The sequence below is a fragment of the Ornithodoros turicata genome, chromosome 3, assembly GCF_037126465.1.
Source record: "Ornithodoros turicata isolate Travis chromosome 3, ASM3712646v1, whole genome shotgun sequence".
Lineage (NCBI taxonomy): Eukaryota > Metazoa > Arthropoda > Arachnida > Ixodida > Argasidae > Ornithodoros > Ornithodoros turicata.
Window position 1 is genome coordinate 95,370,085 of NC_088203.1, and position 12,900 is coordinate 95,382,984.

The following is a 12,900-nucleotide window of genomic DNA, read 5'->3' on the forward strand; positions in this document are numbered from 1 at the left end:
CGCAGATGTGTGGCATCACAAAGGCGGGTGACGTAACGCAAAGAGAAGCAGGAAACTTCCCGGGCAGCCAACTTCCTCACATGCCCATCTCGTCACGAGGAGATAACAGAGGCGTTCCTTGCGGTGAGTGATTCACGCTTCGGAATTTGCCGAACAAATGTGCTCAGTCCTTCACTTACTTTGAGGAGGATGTCGGTGACCGCATTATAGCCAGTGTCCCGCATCGGGATGGACCATTATAAGTGGTATTCCCATACATTATGTTCTATGGGAAGAATATTGGGGGGTTGGAAAAAGCCGCATTATAAGTAGACCCTGATGTTTTAGGGTTAAACCCGATTTTTCCCCGAATTTGCACCCCAAATTGAGGTTCACCTATCTAGGGTTAAACCCGATTTCGACCTGCAAAACTGCACTTAGGCTAGGCACGTCAAGGCATCGACATACAAGTTACTCACAAAATATGCAACTGCCCCTTACTTCTGGCACTCTGGATAAACGGTACAGTGAACGTTTATTCCACAATAATGCCTGATTTCTCCCCGAACTCAGTCCGATGGTAATTTTTCTGCCCGAATTTGCGTGAATTTTCGACATCAATTTATTGACCCGATTTCTAACCCCCGAATTTGGAAAAATATAAAACCCGAAAACTTCAGGGTCTAATTATAAGCAGTCCCGCACTATATGCGGTTATGTTATAAGTGGTATCCACTGGATTTGCACGACATTCCACTTTGAGCTAACGAGGACCCACTGAACACACCTTTCTTAAGACAAGTGCTGAGCCAATACATATCTGTTACTTCAAAATCCCCAAGTAATAGCTTATAGGTGCAGCCCCAAGCTTATAGGTGCAGTTCGTTGTAAAATTACGGAGCGCGTTCCCGGGTGACATGGAATTCGAATTTCGCCAATTATGGCGCCACACCAGATGCAAAGGGTCGAGAACATTAATTGTGTTCCACACTGCGGACTCAACACTCACCTTGTATGTGTTGGGAGGACAGCTGGTGACACAGTTACCATCAAAGAGGTAGTGTTTGCAAGCAACACATCCAAGGTGTCCCGGAGACGCACCTCGACAACCTCCTAGGCATTTTGCATCACAGCAGTTGTTCTTGTCCTCTTCGTCACATATCCCTGAGGGCCCTCCACATCTAGCGGGACACACTGCATAATAACATACAAAAAGGAAGTCTCAGGAAGCACCGTCAAACCTGGGAAAAGCCATGTAGTGGCCACTCTGCATGACTTGCGACTTTTTTTTTTTTCAAACTCTTCTAAGGAACACTTGCAACAAACAGCAAGGAAGCAAGGTTTTCTTTTTGTTTGGGCAGTGTTACTTCAACCTGGCTATTTTGCAAGCTTGTACACTGAGTATAGTATGTCTACTTCATTACTCATACACGTACTTCCATTTGTGGTAACAAGTTTCCCCTTCCTGCTAAGGAACAAACAATGCCACAGCACAGTAGTTGTCAGCCATGGAATCCATTTGTCGTAGTCAACATAGCAAGCGTCGTATTTGGAACTCTTACTCGGTGCAAATCTGACCACTTCCGATACATCCTTCTATGTGTGCCTGGTACACTAATATTCCACAATTTTTTAATCAGCCCACATCACGCACAGATGTGTCGTGTAACACCCGCTTTCCTCTTTTCTGCATCATCAAGTGTGCAGCCAAGACCAATACGGCCACACGGCGAGCACAGAGGGATGCCACAAACATGGCTTTTGTGTACACACATACTAAATAGAGCCTGAAGTTTTAGGGTTTAACCTGTATCTTCCCCGAATTTAAGCTTCCTCTTTAGTTTGAAACCCGATTTTTACCCGGCAAATTGCCCTCACTAAGACATCTGTAGGAATGCACACCAACTTGTTTAGCAGCAGATGCTGTTACATCACCGTTTGTACCAAACCAGTACAGTTAGTTTGAGTAACTAAGCCGGATTTCTCCCCGAATTTAGCATACTGCAAGTTTTTCCACCCGAATTCGCATGAATATAGAGCAGACGTTTATTTACCCGATTTTAACCCCCAGAATTTAGAATGAAATATTTTCCCGAAAACTTCAGGCTCTAATAATTAAGTGAAAAAATCAGTCATACCTCTCTGGCAATGATGTGGATCCCAGCAGAGTCTCTGCCCTGACGTTCCACTGGGCCTCAGCGGACAATGGTCTGGGCATGGTGGGCATTCGGCCGGGTCCTGGTTGTCTGCCATGAACATGTTAGCTGACGACTCGTTCTGGTACATGATCTGCTCCCAGTTCACAGTGTCCGTAAAACACAGCTGCGGATTCTTCTCCACTCGCACGGAGCCTCGCAGGATTGCCGTCAGCCGTGACAGGCCCAGTTGTTGCAGGTGCTCCATCTCGAACACCACGAGGGCATAGTTCTATTTGGAACAAGAGTTGACCAGTCCTCAGAATCACAAAGGTATGAGGGAGGCGATAGCGAATTCCCGCTAATAAGATCAAGAGTTGTGACAGTGACTAGCTTCTGGAAGCTAAACACAAGAACTCTAGGGAGTGACTCTTTCTGGTTAAATGCCGTTCTCAGATTCGGGAGAGAAAAATCAGGCAATATTTTTTAGCCTGTAATTCGGGGAAAAATCGGGTGCTAATTGTGCCTTCAGGTGTTTTTCTTTCTCCTCCTGTCTATTAAGTCCTTCCTTCTTTGTATGTGTGTGGGGGTGACTTACCGGCGCTAATCCCCGAAGGCATAGACGTATAGAAGGCATAGCGAACGTAAGTGACCCATTCTTACATGTGTTGCATGCGGCGTCCTTTATTCGTCTTCAGTGGAAACGTCACTTGAGGGGGGGACTGGGCGGAATTGGGTTTAAAGTTCTAAGTCCGAAGTCCCAAAGTTCTTGTGTAGCAGAAACGTTACACCGTATTTACTCACATAATTTACTCACTTTTTTCTCCCAAAACAAGGTCGAAAAAGCTGGAGGCACGCATATTGTGAATATACATTCATCGCGAGATTCCCAATTTTTAGTACCCTGGTCGTGTGGGCTCCCTACAGAACCGGTATTGATGTTATCACTGCATTGTGAAAAGAGCGGAAGAAATACCGGTGTAGCGGACCTACTCGGCAACTGGTGACTACGCAGTGACGGTGGCACAGTTGGGAGACAAAATGTCGGGCCCGCACATCCTACCGGTGAAAGACGGCGAGACGCTGTGACATTTCCGGAAGCTGGCACGAGGCGTGCTGACAATCGAACACACACTACGTCTGCCAACTTTGTCACATTGTCTTGAGAGTTCTTAACGTGTTCCTAACGTGTTTTTCCAGCATTTCTGGACAAATCACTGGGCCTTGTAATTTGCCGAGAGATTTCTTTAAGTCCTCAAAATTGAACAAGCAGCTGTACTTAACTTCATGTGGCAACGATGTAGCGCCACAAAAATGCCAACTAAATGGCAGGAGGTGATGCGCGCTGAAACACACTTTGACATTTGTGCACGTAACTCAACTGTTCTCGACACTAGGGAGACCAGGAAGACAGCATAGAAACCAAATATATAAGCTACCGCCTCAAAGAGCCTATGCTAACTGTGATCTACTGCTCACGCCAAGCAAAGAAATCACCATTCAAGTTCCCGCCCAACTTCAACATAAGAGCTCTTGATTCACACAGATACAGCAAGGCCTCAGGTTACACGATGGTTTCAGCATGATGCACCCCACACGCATACAAGTATATCCTCACCATGAACAAGGTGGAGCCGCGTATGACAGCCAGGTTAGGAAAGAGCTGTCCCAAGGAAAGAAGTCCACCCGCCCGGTAGAGCAACAGGTATCCCGTAATCTCCCTGAGCATGGGAAAGCTGACACCGTTCCAAAAATCTTCCCGCTGGTTGCCCATCAGCATGATCAGCACTGAGCCTTCCACCACAGTGCAGTTGTCCAACTGCAACGTCAGGTGTGAGACTGTGTTCCTCGCCATCACGTCCGAGCATACTGGAATACGATACAGTATTGGCTCAATATAATCAAGAAATATCAAGAACACCGAGAATCAATAGAATCGAGGGATAGGTTCTCAAGGCTTTCCCATTGTCCTTGCTTTCCAAACGTGAAAAAGGAGGGGGTAAATTATAACAATCAAAACTAAAGATAATAAAAAAAAAGACCCATGTGAGAGCGTTACCTGTTCCATTTCGGTCCCTGAAGACATGAGTTGGAGGATACCGTCGATTGGGATCTGCCATCCGTTTCATTCGAGCCGAGACTGCAGTGAAGCAGAGCGCAAATAAAAGGTAAGTACACAGCCACATCCTACGGGGTCTTGCAAGCATTCAGAAGTTCTCTTTCCCGACAAATTACCATTTTTTTTTTACTCTGAGGCTTCAAGTTCCTACCCAAAAATTGTTTTAATGCCAATATTTTCTCGCAGTAATTGTCTAATCTTCCCAACTGTGTCTGTGACTTATTCTCTCTTGTTTCTGAGCAGTTCTCTTTAAATAAACTTTAAGGCAAATACAGTGAAACCTCTCTAGTACAGAGACCCATGGGACCAGGATTACTGTCTGCTGAAGGGGGGTGTTCGTACACGAGAGGCGTTGAAGTAGGAGCACTAAAGCTTGCCGGGGGAGCCCCAGCTGTCCGCAGTAGGGGAGTGTCCATCTAGGAGGTGTCCGTAATGGCAAGTTTCACTGTAGCCGTTTGTGTTGTTTTATTTGTTTGTGCACATAACAGCATGACCGCCTTAGAATGTTGCACTTATTTAGACATCGGGACAATGCTTAAAAATTACAGGACAGGTACGATTGTGTAACGCGAACTTCAGTGGTAGCTGTTGTGTGTGGATTCTGACACTTTTATTGCTGATATATGCACAACTACTTTAGAGTAACGAGTGCCTTGTGATCTGTCAAGTAAGCGGTGATGTGTTGAGCCGGGATTAGCGGGACAGAGATATCACTAAAATCGGGACAAAAGCAGGTCGGGAAACGCTGAAAAATCGGGACACTTTCTGGGACAACGTACCCATCTCTGAGTGTGTCAAAACTGCTTTTATTAGCTTTAGATTGTTTTAATTTGTTTTGCATCACCGAAACCGAAGCCGAACACAAAACAGAGGGTTTTGTGTAGGGAAGGCTAACGGACGTATTTTCGTTACTGTTGACATTTTCGTTACTGCTATATTTTCGTTTCCGTTATCAGTTTCTGATACCAGCTTTTCAACTTTGTTACCGTTACGTTTCCGTTACTGTTTCTGGTAATGGAACAGCTGTTACAGAGCTGCGGGAGGACAGCCCATCCGGCTCTGTCAGCACCCTGTTCTGCCCAAGTACTGCTTCGGTGTCACGCGTACACACTACACAAGTAATTTTTAACTGTTGGGATGTGCACATCTTGCAAGATTTTTAAAGAAATATAGGAACATGTCTTCAGTCGGTCTTCTGTCTTCAGTCACTCTGAGTGTAGCAAACCAAGATGGGCGTTAAGTTAACCTTCATCCAATGTCGCATTCATTGGCGAACGGTCTCAGAAGTAAACAATGTTGCCACAGCCACAGTGAAATGAAGAAAGTAAAAAAAAAAAATTGAAATGAAAAATTGTAGGCTGTCATCCTCATGCTATTGTGGAGTAGAGTGTGTGGAGTCTATGTTGTGTAAGTCTCATGTCTTGATGTCACGTAGGTAGGTAATGTCACAAGTAGGTAAGCGAGTGATGCACCCTCGATATCCAATATTGCGCTTTGTTTCCATGCTCTCGTGTAGTATTTAGAGCATAACAGGGAATCGAGTCATCAAAATACAAAAATAAAACGAAAAGTCACTGAAATGTCATCGCGCAACAGTAACAGATTTCAATACCGGACGATAATATTAGTTTCCGTTTATGTTTCCGGTAATGGAGGACAGTGGTATGCGTCTTAGTTATTATTACCATCTCCAATTTCTGTAATATACCGTTTCTGTTTCCAGTACCATTACCGTTACCCTTCCCTCGTTTTGTGATACAGCCACAGCGATTTCCCCGAGACCTTCCCGTGAATAGCTACTACTGTAAAAGGCATGCTGTAACAGCTGCTACTTCTTGAGTAACTACAGAAGGGCAAAAGTGCGGAGAGTAGGTTACAATTCATGATGGTACGAAAAGCGACAACGAACATGCAGGAACGAAGAAAGTGCACTGTCCTGTCCCTATTATGTTTTGTGTTCGTGGTCCCTTTTTACACTTGCTATCATAACAAACGCTACGGGAGCTCCAGACAGTATGACCCCTATTATGCCAAGTAAATGTGAGACAATTATTTGTTAATCGATGTCAACCTGTATTCCAAGGCTCACAGCAAGAGAAACAAAACAAAAAGAGTGTGCTGGTTAAAAGTAAACACAATGAACAAACGCCAAAAAACACACATACAGAACACACGTAGGTGTTCTGTCCGTGTGTTCCTTAGCGGCAAGACCGGGTAATAGATGTGTAGAAAATTGGCACCATTAACATGGTGACTCATTGGACTGTGAGGCATCACTGCAGGAACCTCAGCCAGTAAGGCAGCGCAAGAGAGGCCACATGTGTTCGACTGCCAATGGGAATGACCGTAGCGCTAGTTCCTATGATGTCAGAGCTTGGTGCGTACATACGGCTTGGGGCAAAAGTTTACGGAACACGGCACTGGCGTATTTCTTCATCGGAGCGCTAGCCCCCTGCTAGCCATCTGGAAGAAATTGAATAAGAAATGTGTGGCAGGCTATTCTGTCGATCTCTGAGTATGTGTGTGCGCTCCTGGTTACTCGTGGGGTGTCGCTCCAATGCAGAAATGCGACACCCCGGTGTTCCGTAAAATTTCGTCCCAAGCTGTACGTTCAATGGCTTATATTTTGCTATGTACCACACATATAAAAATAATTCGTTTTTCTTCAGTTCTCTGGCAATTCAATGACAGATCTGCCAGGAGAGCGAGACACCTGAGCTATTGTACAATAAAAGTGAAAAAAAAAAGAAAAAAACAATTCATCCTAGCGACCCGCGTGCGTGATACTGCTCGTTATGAATACAGCAATCGACAAGGCTGCGCGACTGACAGACGCCAACTTGGCTCCTGACGAGCACGTGTCAGGCAATTGTACAAAATGTAGCAAGTGCAGCGCAAGATGTTATACAATGTTACTTCCCCTGACGCGAAGCGGCGACGGGGCGCCGCGCCCCAGTAGGTCAGTACTCAACGTGAATGAGGAGGAAAGAAAGCAACAGTCATGGCCGGCCGACAACTGCGCAGCGGCGACGCTGAGGCCAATCACGCATTTCCAAGACCTTTAATTTCCAAGACCTCCGGTAATTCCTACGCTGTATCCGGAGTTCGTTCTAGGGAAAACCTCTCTCGGAACGGGATGCGTTTGGCCGCGCTGCACCTCGTACCGTGCAAGACGTAGCGTGCGTTTTTCGCGCGCGCCTGAGTTTCGGTATCGCGCACGACGAGGGAGTAAAAAAAAACAAAAAAAAAACAAACAAAGAAACAGCAAACAAATCTGCAATTTTTGCGCCTGTAATTCGTGTGCGGCGGAAGTAAGCTCAAATGACGTGGTCATCAACAACTCAAAATCGCAAAGCGCTGCACAGCTCGCGAAGCAACCTGATAGTTTGACGTGCGTTCCCTGAGGCGCTTTCCTGCATTGTTCTTTTTTTTCTTCTTCTTTTTGTGCCTGACGCTGCATTCCTAGGAAGACATAATGAGTGGGGGGAGGGGACAAGGAAAAACAGCAGTGCCACATAAAACGCAAGCTGGTATAGTCTGAGAGAACAGAAAATTATTGATAAACGAAGCCGCCAGAACCGTTTTTCGTTGTACTTACTTCTTGGTTGCCATAAAGGACAATTTCGCTCGTCTTTTTCTTTTGCACACATCTCTTACAAAGCAAAAAAAATAAAACGACGACGACGAAAAAGAACCGGAGAAAAACAGAACCGTCCCGGTGCATTTCACCGTCGACTGCGCATCAAATTTCATGGCAGTCTGTGATCTTTTTCTTTCTTTTTTTTTCCTGCATGGTGCGAAGCACAGACAGACACATTTTCTCCCACCATACGCTCTTTTTTTTTCTCTCTCTCTCTCTCTTTTTTTTTTTTGCGTTTCGGTTTGTCCGAGGGCGACGTGCCTTCCCGCTCATGAGCAACTGTATGTACTCACTTGTATCCCAGTCGTCATGTAACTCCCGGGAAGTCCTGCCGTTGAGACTCATAGAAGAAGCCTGCCTTGGTAGAAGGAGGAAGAGCAGCCCGAGGAAGGCGGCCGCGGCGCGAGCCTCCATGGCGCCGCGCACGCAGCACTTTCACATGAGGCTCCTGATGCCCGACACTGCAAACAACGGTCACGTCATCAATGTCCTATCTCGTACTTAGTTCGTCATTTACCTATAGACAAGCCGAGTGACGACAGTGTTTCAGCTATAACTATAGGGATGTGCCAACCGAATCCACGAATCCTAGGCAGGGATTCGAGATTTGGGAATCCGAATCCCAGTGCCCAAAGCGGCGAATGGAATCTTTCGAATCCACCAACCACGTTTGTTTGTCTCTTTTTCAAATAGGCGCCTCCGGAGTCCGCCGAAAGCCTCATTGGCCGACAGGAGTTTTCTTGTTTGTTTGTTTACATATTGCTTTGGACTGAAAGAGTTCAGGCAGGAAGTGTTACATTACAAGTTTCGAAGTAACCTGGTTTTGCTTTTGATTGTTGCTTACTTTTATGGAAATAATTCAGACTCGAGAATTTATGCATTTCTTGTAGTCAATGAACAACATGTTAAATAAGAGAAGGACTATATGGGTATATTTTCCTCTGAAACTGAAGCATTATTTAATTTGTTTTTCATTAAACAAAGGTATCATATCCTGCTTCAAAACACTTTTCACTAGAAGTGTTTTTCCTGGCTTTCTAAACTCTCTTTAAAGAAAGGGTTCGAAAGATTCAAGATTCGCAAGATTCGTGGATTCGTAGAACCTTCCTTGGATTCGGATCTGGATTCGGATTCGAAAAATGTTGATTCATCCTATCTCTACGTACAACCTACCCCATTTATTTATTACGGCTTTCATTACGCGCTCGCAAACAATATAAATGCTGCCCGCGAAGCCTCGAAGCAAAAGCGTCAAGTCGGGACTTCAGGCTCTTGCTTGGATCTGCTTTCGCAGGACCAATGGATTTTTCACTCTTCGATGCTCAAGAGACAGTGCTACAGGTCGATATCTACAGTAAACCCAATTTCGTTTGTTTCATTTTCGTGAAAATATACCGCAGTCGCGATTCAACCGAATTTCATATAATATAACATATTTCTAATTATTTATTTTATTTTCTATCATGTATTATCGCATGTTTGTATCTGCACGTCTCTAGCTTCGTAATTCTACCTCTCAGGAGGACTCGATTCAGAATATGAGGGTACCTGCGGGAGATACGTTCTCCTATTGTCGTGCATGGGCGATCAGGGGTTCACGTTTTCCGGAGATTCTAGTCAAATTTACACGACTCCTTTGCACGCGTATCAATTAAAATACGCTTATATATACACAGTATACAAATATCAAAGCCTGCTTCCACAGGGTAAATATGCCCGCATTATCTATGAGAAGGGCGGTACGTGATTTTTTACGGTACGCGGCACGTTGTACTGTACAACACAAGGTTGTCCCATATTTATATAGTCTTCGAGTACGATGACAGTGATCAATCCGAAAATCAAATCGATCCACTCCGCGGCCCTACCAATCATTCGAAGGGTTATGCGGTATGCGATTTCCGAAAGCTACGAAATACTGATGTCAGAAATCCAATGCGTGACGACGAAATACAGCCCGATTCTCCCCGAGCGCCGAACGGGTCATATGCTATCTTTACTGCACTCTCCGCACTTAATTTTACTGAGACAACATTTAGCTCACGTACAGCACTCACTAAATTCAGAATCATTCCACTTCTGCATTCTGTATCCAATTAAGAGTTGACAATCACACTAACGAGGCTCGCTGTGACAGCAGACGAACACACTGTACGAGCCAGGAAAGAAAAACAACAGCTAATTTTAATTACTTTAATTCATTTTAGTCCTTTGGGGGACTAGCTACACTGCCGCAACTGTTAGTCCATTTCGGGACGAAATGACGTAAGTTTAGGGACTAGTATTTGCAGTGGTGAGGAGTAAATTTGAGGACAACGGGACTAAAATGAGGAGTAACTTCAATCTATGGGACTAGAAGCTGTAAACTGCTCCAAAATTGATGTACTCTTTTCTTTCTTAGAGTACACACTGCGCAAAATCAGTTGTTTTCCGAGCATTAAAAAAATACGCAAAACAGGCTACAAAACAAAAAAGAAGGCTGATCTCCGATTGCTTCTCGTTAACGTAAAAACACATTCTGAGAATTTAACTCAAAATAAAATCCGCAGAAATCTAGAAATTTTCAAAGCCCTTCTCGCAGTTCTTCCGTTCGAAAACGAAGGGGGAAAAAAGAGAGAGAGAGAAAAGTCAGAATTCCCAAACGAAGATAGGGCAACGTCACACACACTATAACGCACGCTGGATTTCACACAACAACTCACCCTCGCAAAGCAAAAATACGACATCCTGCTTCTTCCGAGATAATCGGATTATGAAAAACATTTCCCCTTGAAAGTTAATTGGAACTCTCGAGCATTACTTACGACGCGAAGGCTTTTCCCCTTAGACGGCTACAATGTAACCAGCCAACCTGCATGACGTCACACCCTTGAATGCATGCTTGAGTGGGTGCCGTCTGCCCCGTACACAATGTAAACACAGGTTGCGAGACTGTTGTGAAACGTGCTGTTTATTTGACTTGTCCCTCGGCGGATGCATACTCACAGAATGGGGAGCGGCCGCCCTCTATCTACGCAAGGCCACAATTAGCGTCGCGAAACGGTACGTAAACCAGGATCCGTCCTTTAGGTTGTCCTAGATCCTAGAACCATGCAGATCATGCGGATCCTTCCTGGCGATTCCACGCCCACGGAAAGTACATACGTCTTACGTCGGTCAACAGTTCTCAGCCCGCTAAAACCGTTCCTACTTCGTCGCGACTGGCGAAGTATTTTCTTTTCTCTCTCTCTCTCTCATTGATTCTGCATTAGCGCCGCGAAGCAACTGTGGCTATGAGCGGCGCACAGACGTGGACAGATGGAGAGAGCACAACAGGCAGGAGTGGGAGATAGGGGGTTAGTATGCGTCCTGGGCAGACTTCAATGGGAACTGTGCCGACGTTCGTCTGGAAAAACTGCCGGGAAAACCTGAGACAGCACAGCCGGTGGTAGGATTCGAACCCACCACCTCCCAGTCTTCAGCAGGACCTTGGCTACAATAACGATCGACCGCTATGGCGCAGGTAACTTGTTTTCAGGATCGATTCCACGGTTCTTGAGCACTCGTGTGACCAGTGAACAGCAAGGGAACAGTGACCAAGTGTGCCACTTGTCCATACGATCATCGTTTCACCACGTTCATTCTTTCTTCCTCTTTTGTAGGAAGAGCAAGTCGGGCCTCGGTGGCTCAGTCGGTAGCGTGTTCGCCTTCTGATCCCGAGATCGCGGGTTCGAACCCGGCCGAGGACGCCAGCAACTTGGTGGCAGGGTACAAGTTGCTTAGACACGCCGTCTTCCGCGAGGGACGTTAAATACGGGGTGCCGTGTGATGAGCTTTCATCGCACGTTAAAGAACCCTCAGGTGGGCAAAAGCAATCCACAGACCGACCGCTGTGGCGTCGCTCATGATCTCAGTTGTCTCGCGACGTAAACACCCAATTATTTATTTATTTATTTGAAGAGCAAGTCGACTGTATTCCGGCTGACTATTCCTCTCACGTAATAATAGACCATGCCCCCCCCACCCCACCCAAACACACTCATTCAGTCCCGGAACCAAGTATTGCACTTTCCACCACTGAAGGAACAAGAAAAGCCCAAAAAAGGAAAACGTTTTGGAGTACCAGTAACCGCATGGGCTGTCATACTTCAACCGCTTGAGCAAGGAGGAAAATAAAATAACCAAAATATTTGAATGTATCGATATATTCTGGACATATTATTGAAAAAAAAAAGGCTGAATCCGAGTGACATACATGCCACGAACAAGGACTTGGACCTCGCTGCCGTTGTACTACATAGTGATGTGATCCAATGGGAAGGAAAGGTGCTGCATATCATTAGTGATATATTGCTTGCCCCTCCCTTCCCCCTTTATTTATAATGACCAAGATCGTATTCACATATTACAAAAAGAAAAGAAAAGGCCAGAGAAAAGCTTACAATTTCTATCCACCGCGGCATCTGCAAGAATTCGCTGCTACAAATGCGTCGTGCGCGCCGCCTGAACTGTAGTGCTGTGAACCCAACAGTGCATACTTCACTACACGGACCGAGGCCCTCCTTTATCTTTATTTTTTATGCACAAAAAAAAAAGAGAAAAATGGCTCGTCCAAGTTGCAGACAGACATGCAGACGAGAAGATGTGCAAGACCATTACCATCCAACTGCAACAATAAAGGTTACGTTATGAAAGGAAAAAAAAAATGCGACGTGGCGCCTTCCGGGTACGTATACACAAAGAAAACACAGAAAGGACCCGCTTCGGACGTGTGCTTGCAAGGATTCCTCCTGTCAGGTTTCACGATGTTTACCCCCTTTGTCGCCGATACGGAATTTACCGGCAGACCTAATAACCATTTTATCTAATCTGAAGACAGCCAGACCCACATAGAGACAAAAAAAAAGAAAAAAGAAGATGAGACAAAGCCACACCACAGAGGAATATGGACAGAAATATCCTTGAATTATCAAGCAACATGGCACCTCACAGTCCCACTTTGATGTTGTTTTGCATTATGTTGATATCAATCAATCAATCAACAAATA

The 12,900-nt window shown here is 45.3% G+C and overlaps 1 protein-coding gene across 2 annotated transcripts in view; it reads right to left on the bottom strand.

Annotated features, from left to right (window-relative positions):
- LOC135388865 (insulin-like growth factor 1 receptor) overlaps positions 1-12,900 on the bottom strand; it is a 79,148-nt gene that overhangs the window by 27,052 nt on the left and 39,196 nt on the right. For both annotated transcript variants that reach the window (XM_064618714.1, XM_064618715.1), the window contains exons 2-6: positions 8,167-8,334; positions 4,174-4,254; positions 3,733-3,983; positions 2,118-2,406; positions 989-1,173 (exon numbers count right to left, since the gene is read on the bottom strand). In XM_064618714.1, coding sequence (XP_064474784.1) covers positions 989-1,173; positions 2,118-2,406; positions 3,733-3,983; positions 4,174-4,254; positions 8,167-8,287 — 927 coding nt within the window. In that variant the 5' untranslated portion in view covers positions 8,288-8,334. The remainder of the gene's footprint in view (positions 1-988; positions 1,174-2,117; positions 2,407-3,732; positions 3,984-4,173; positions 4,255-8,166; positions 8,335-12,900) is intronic.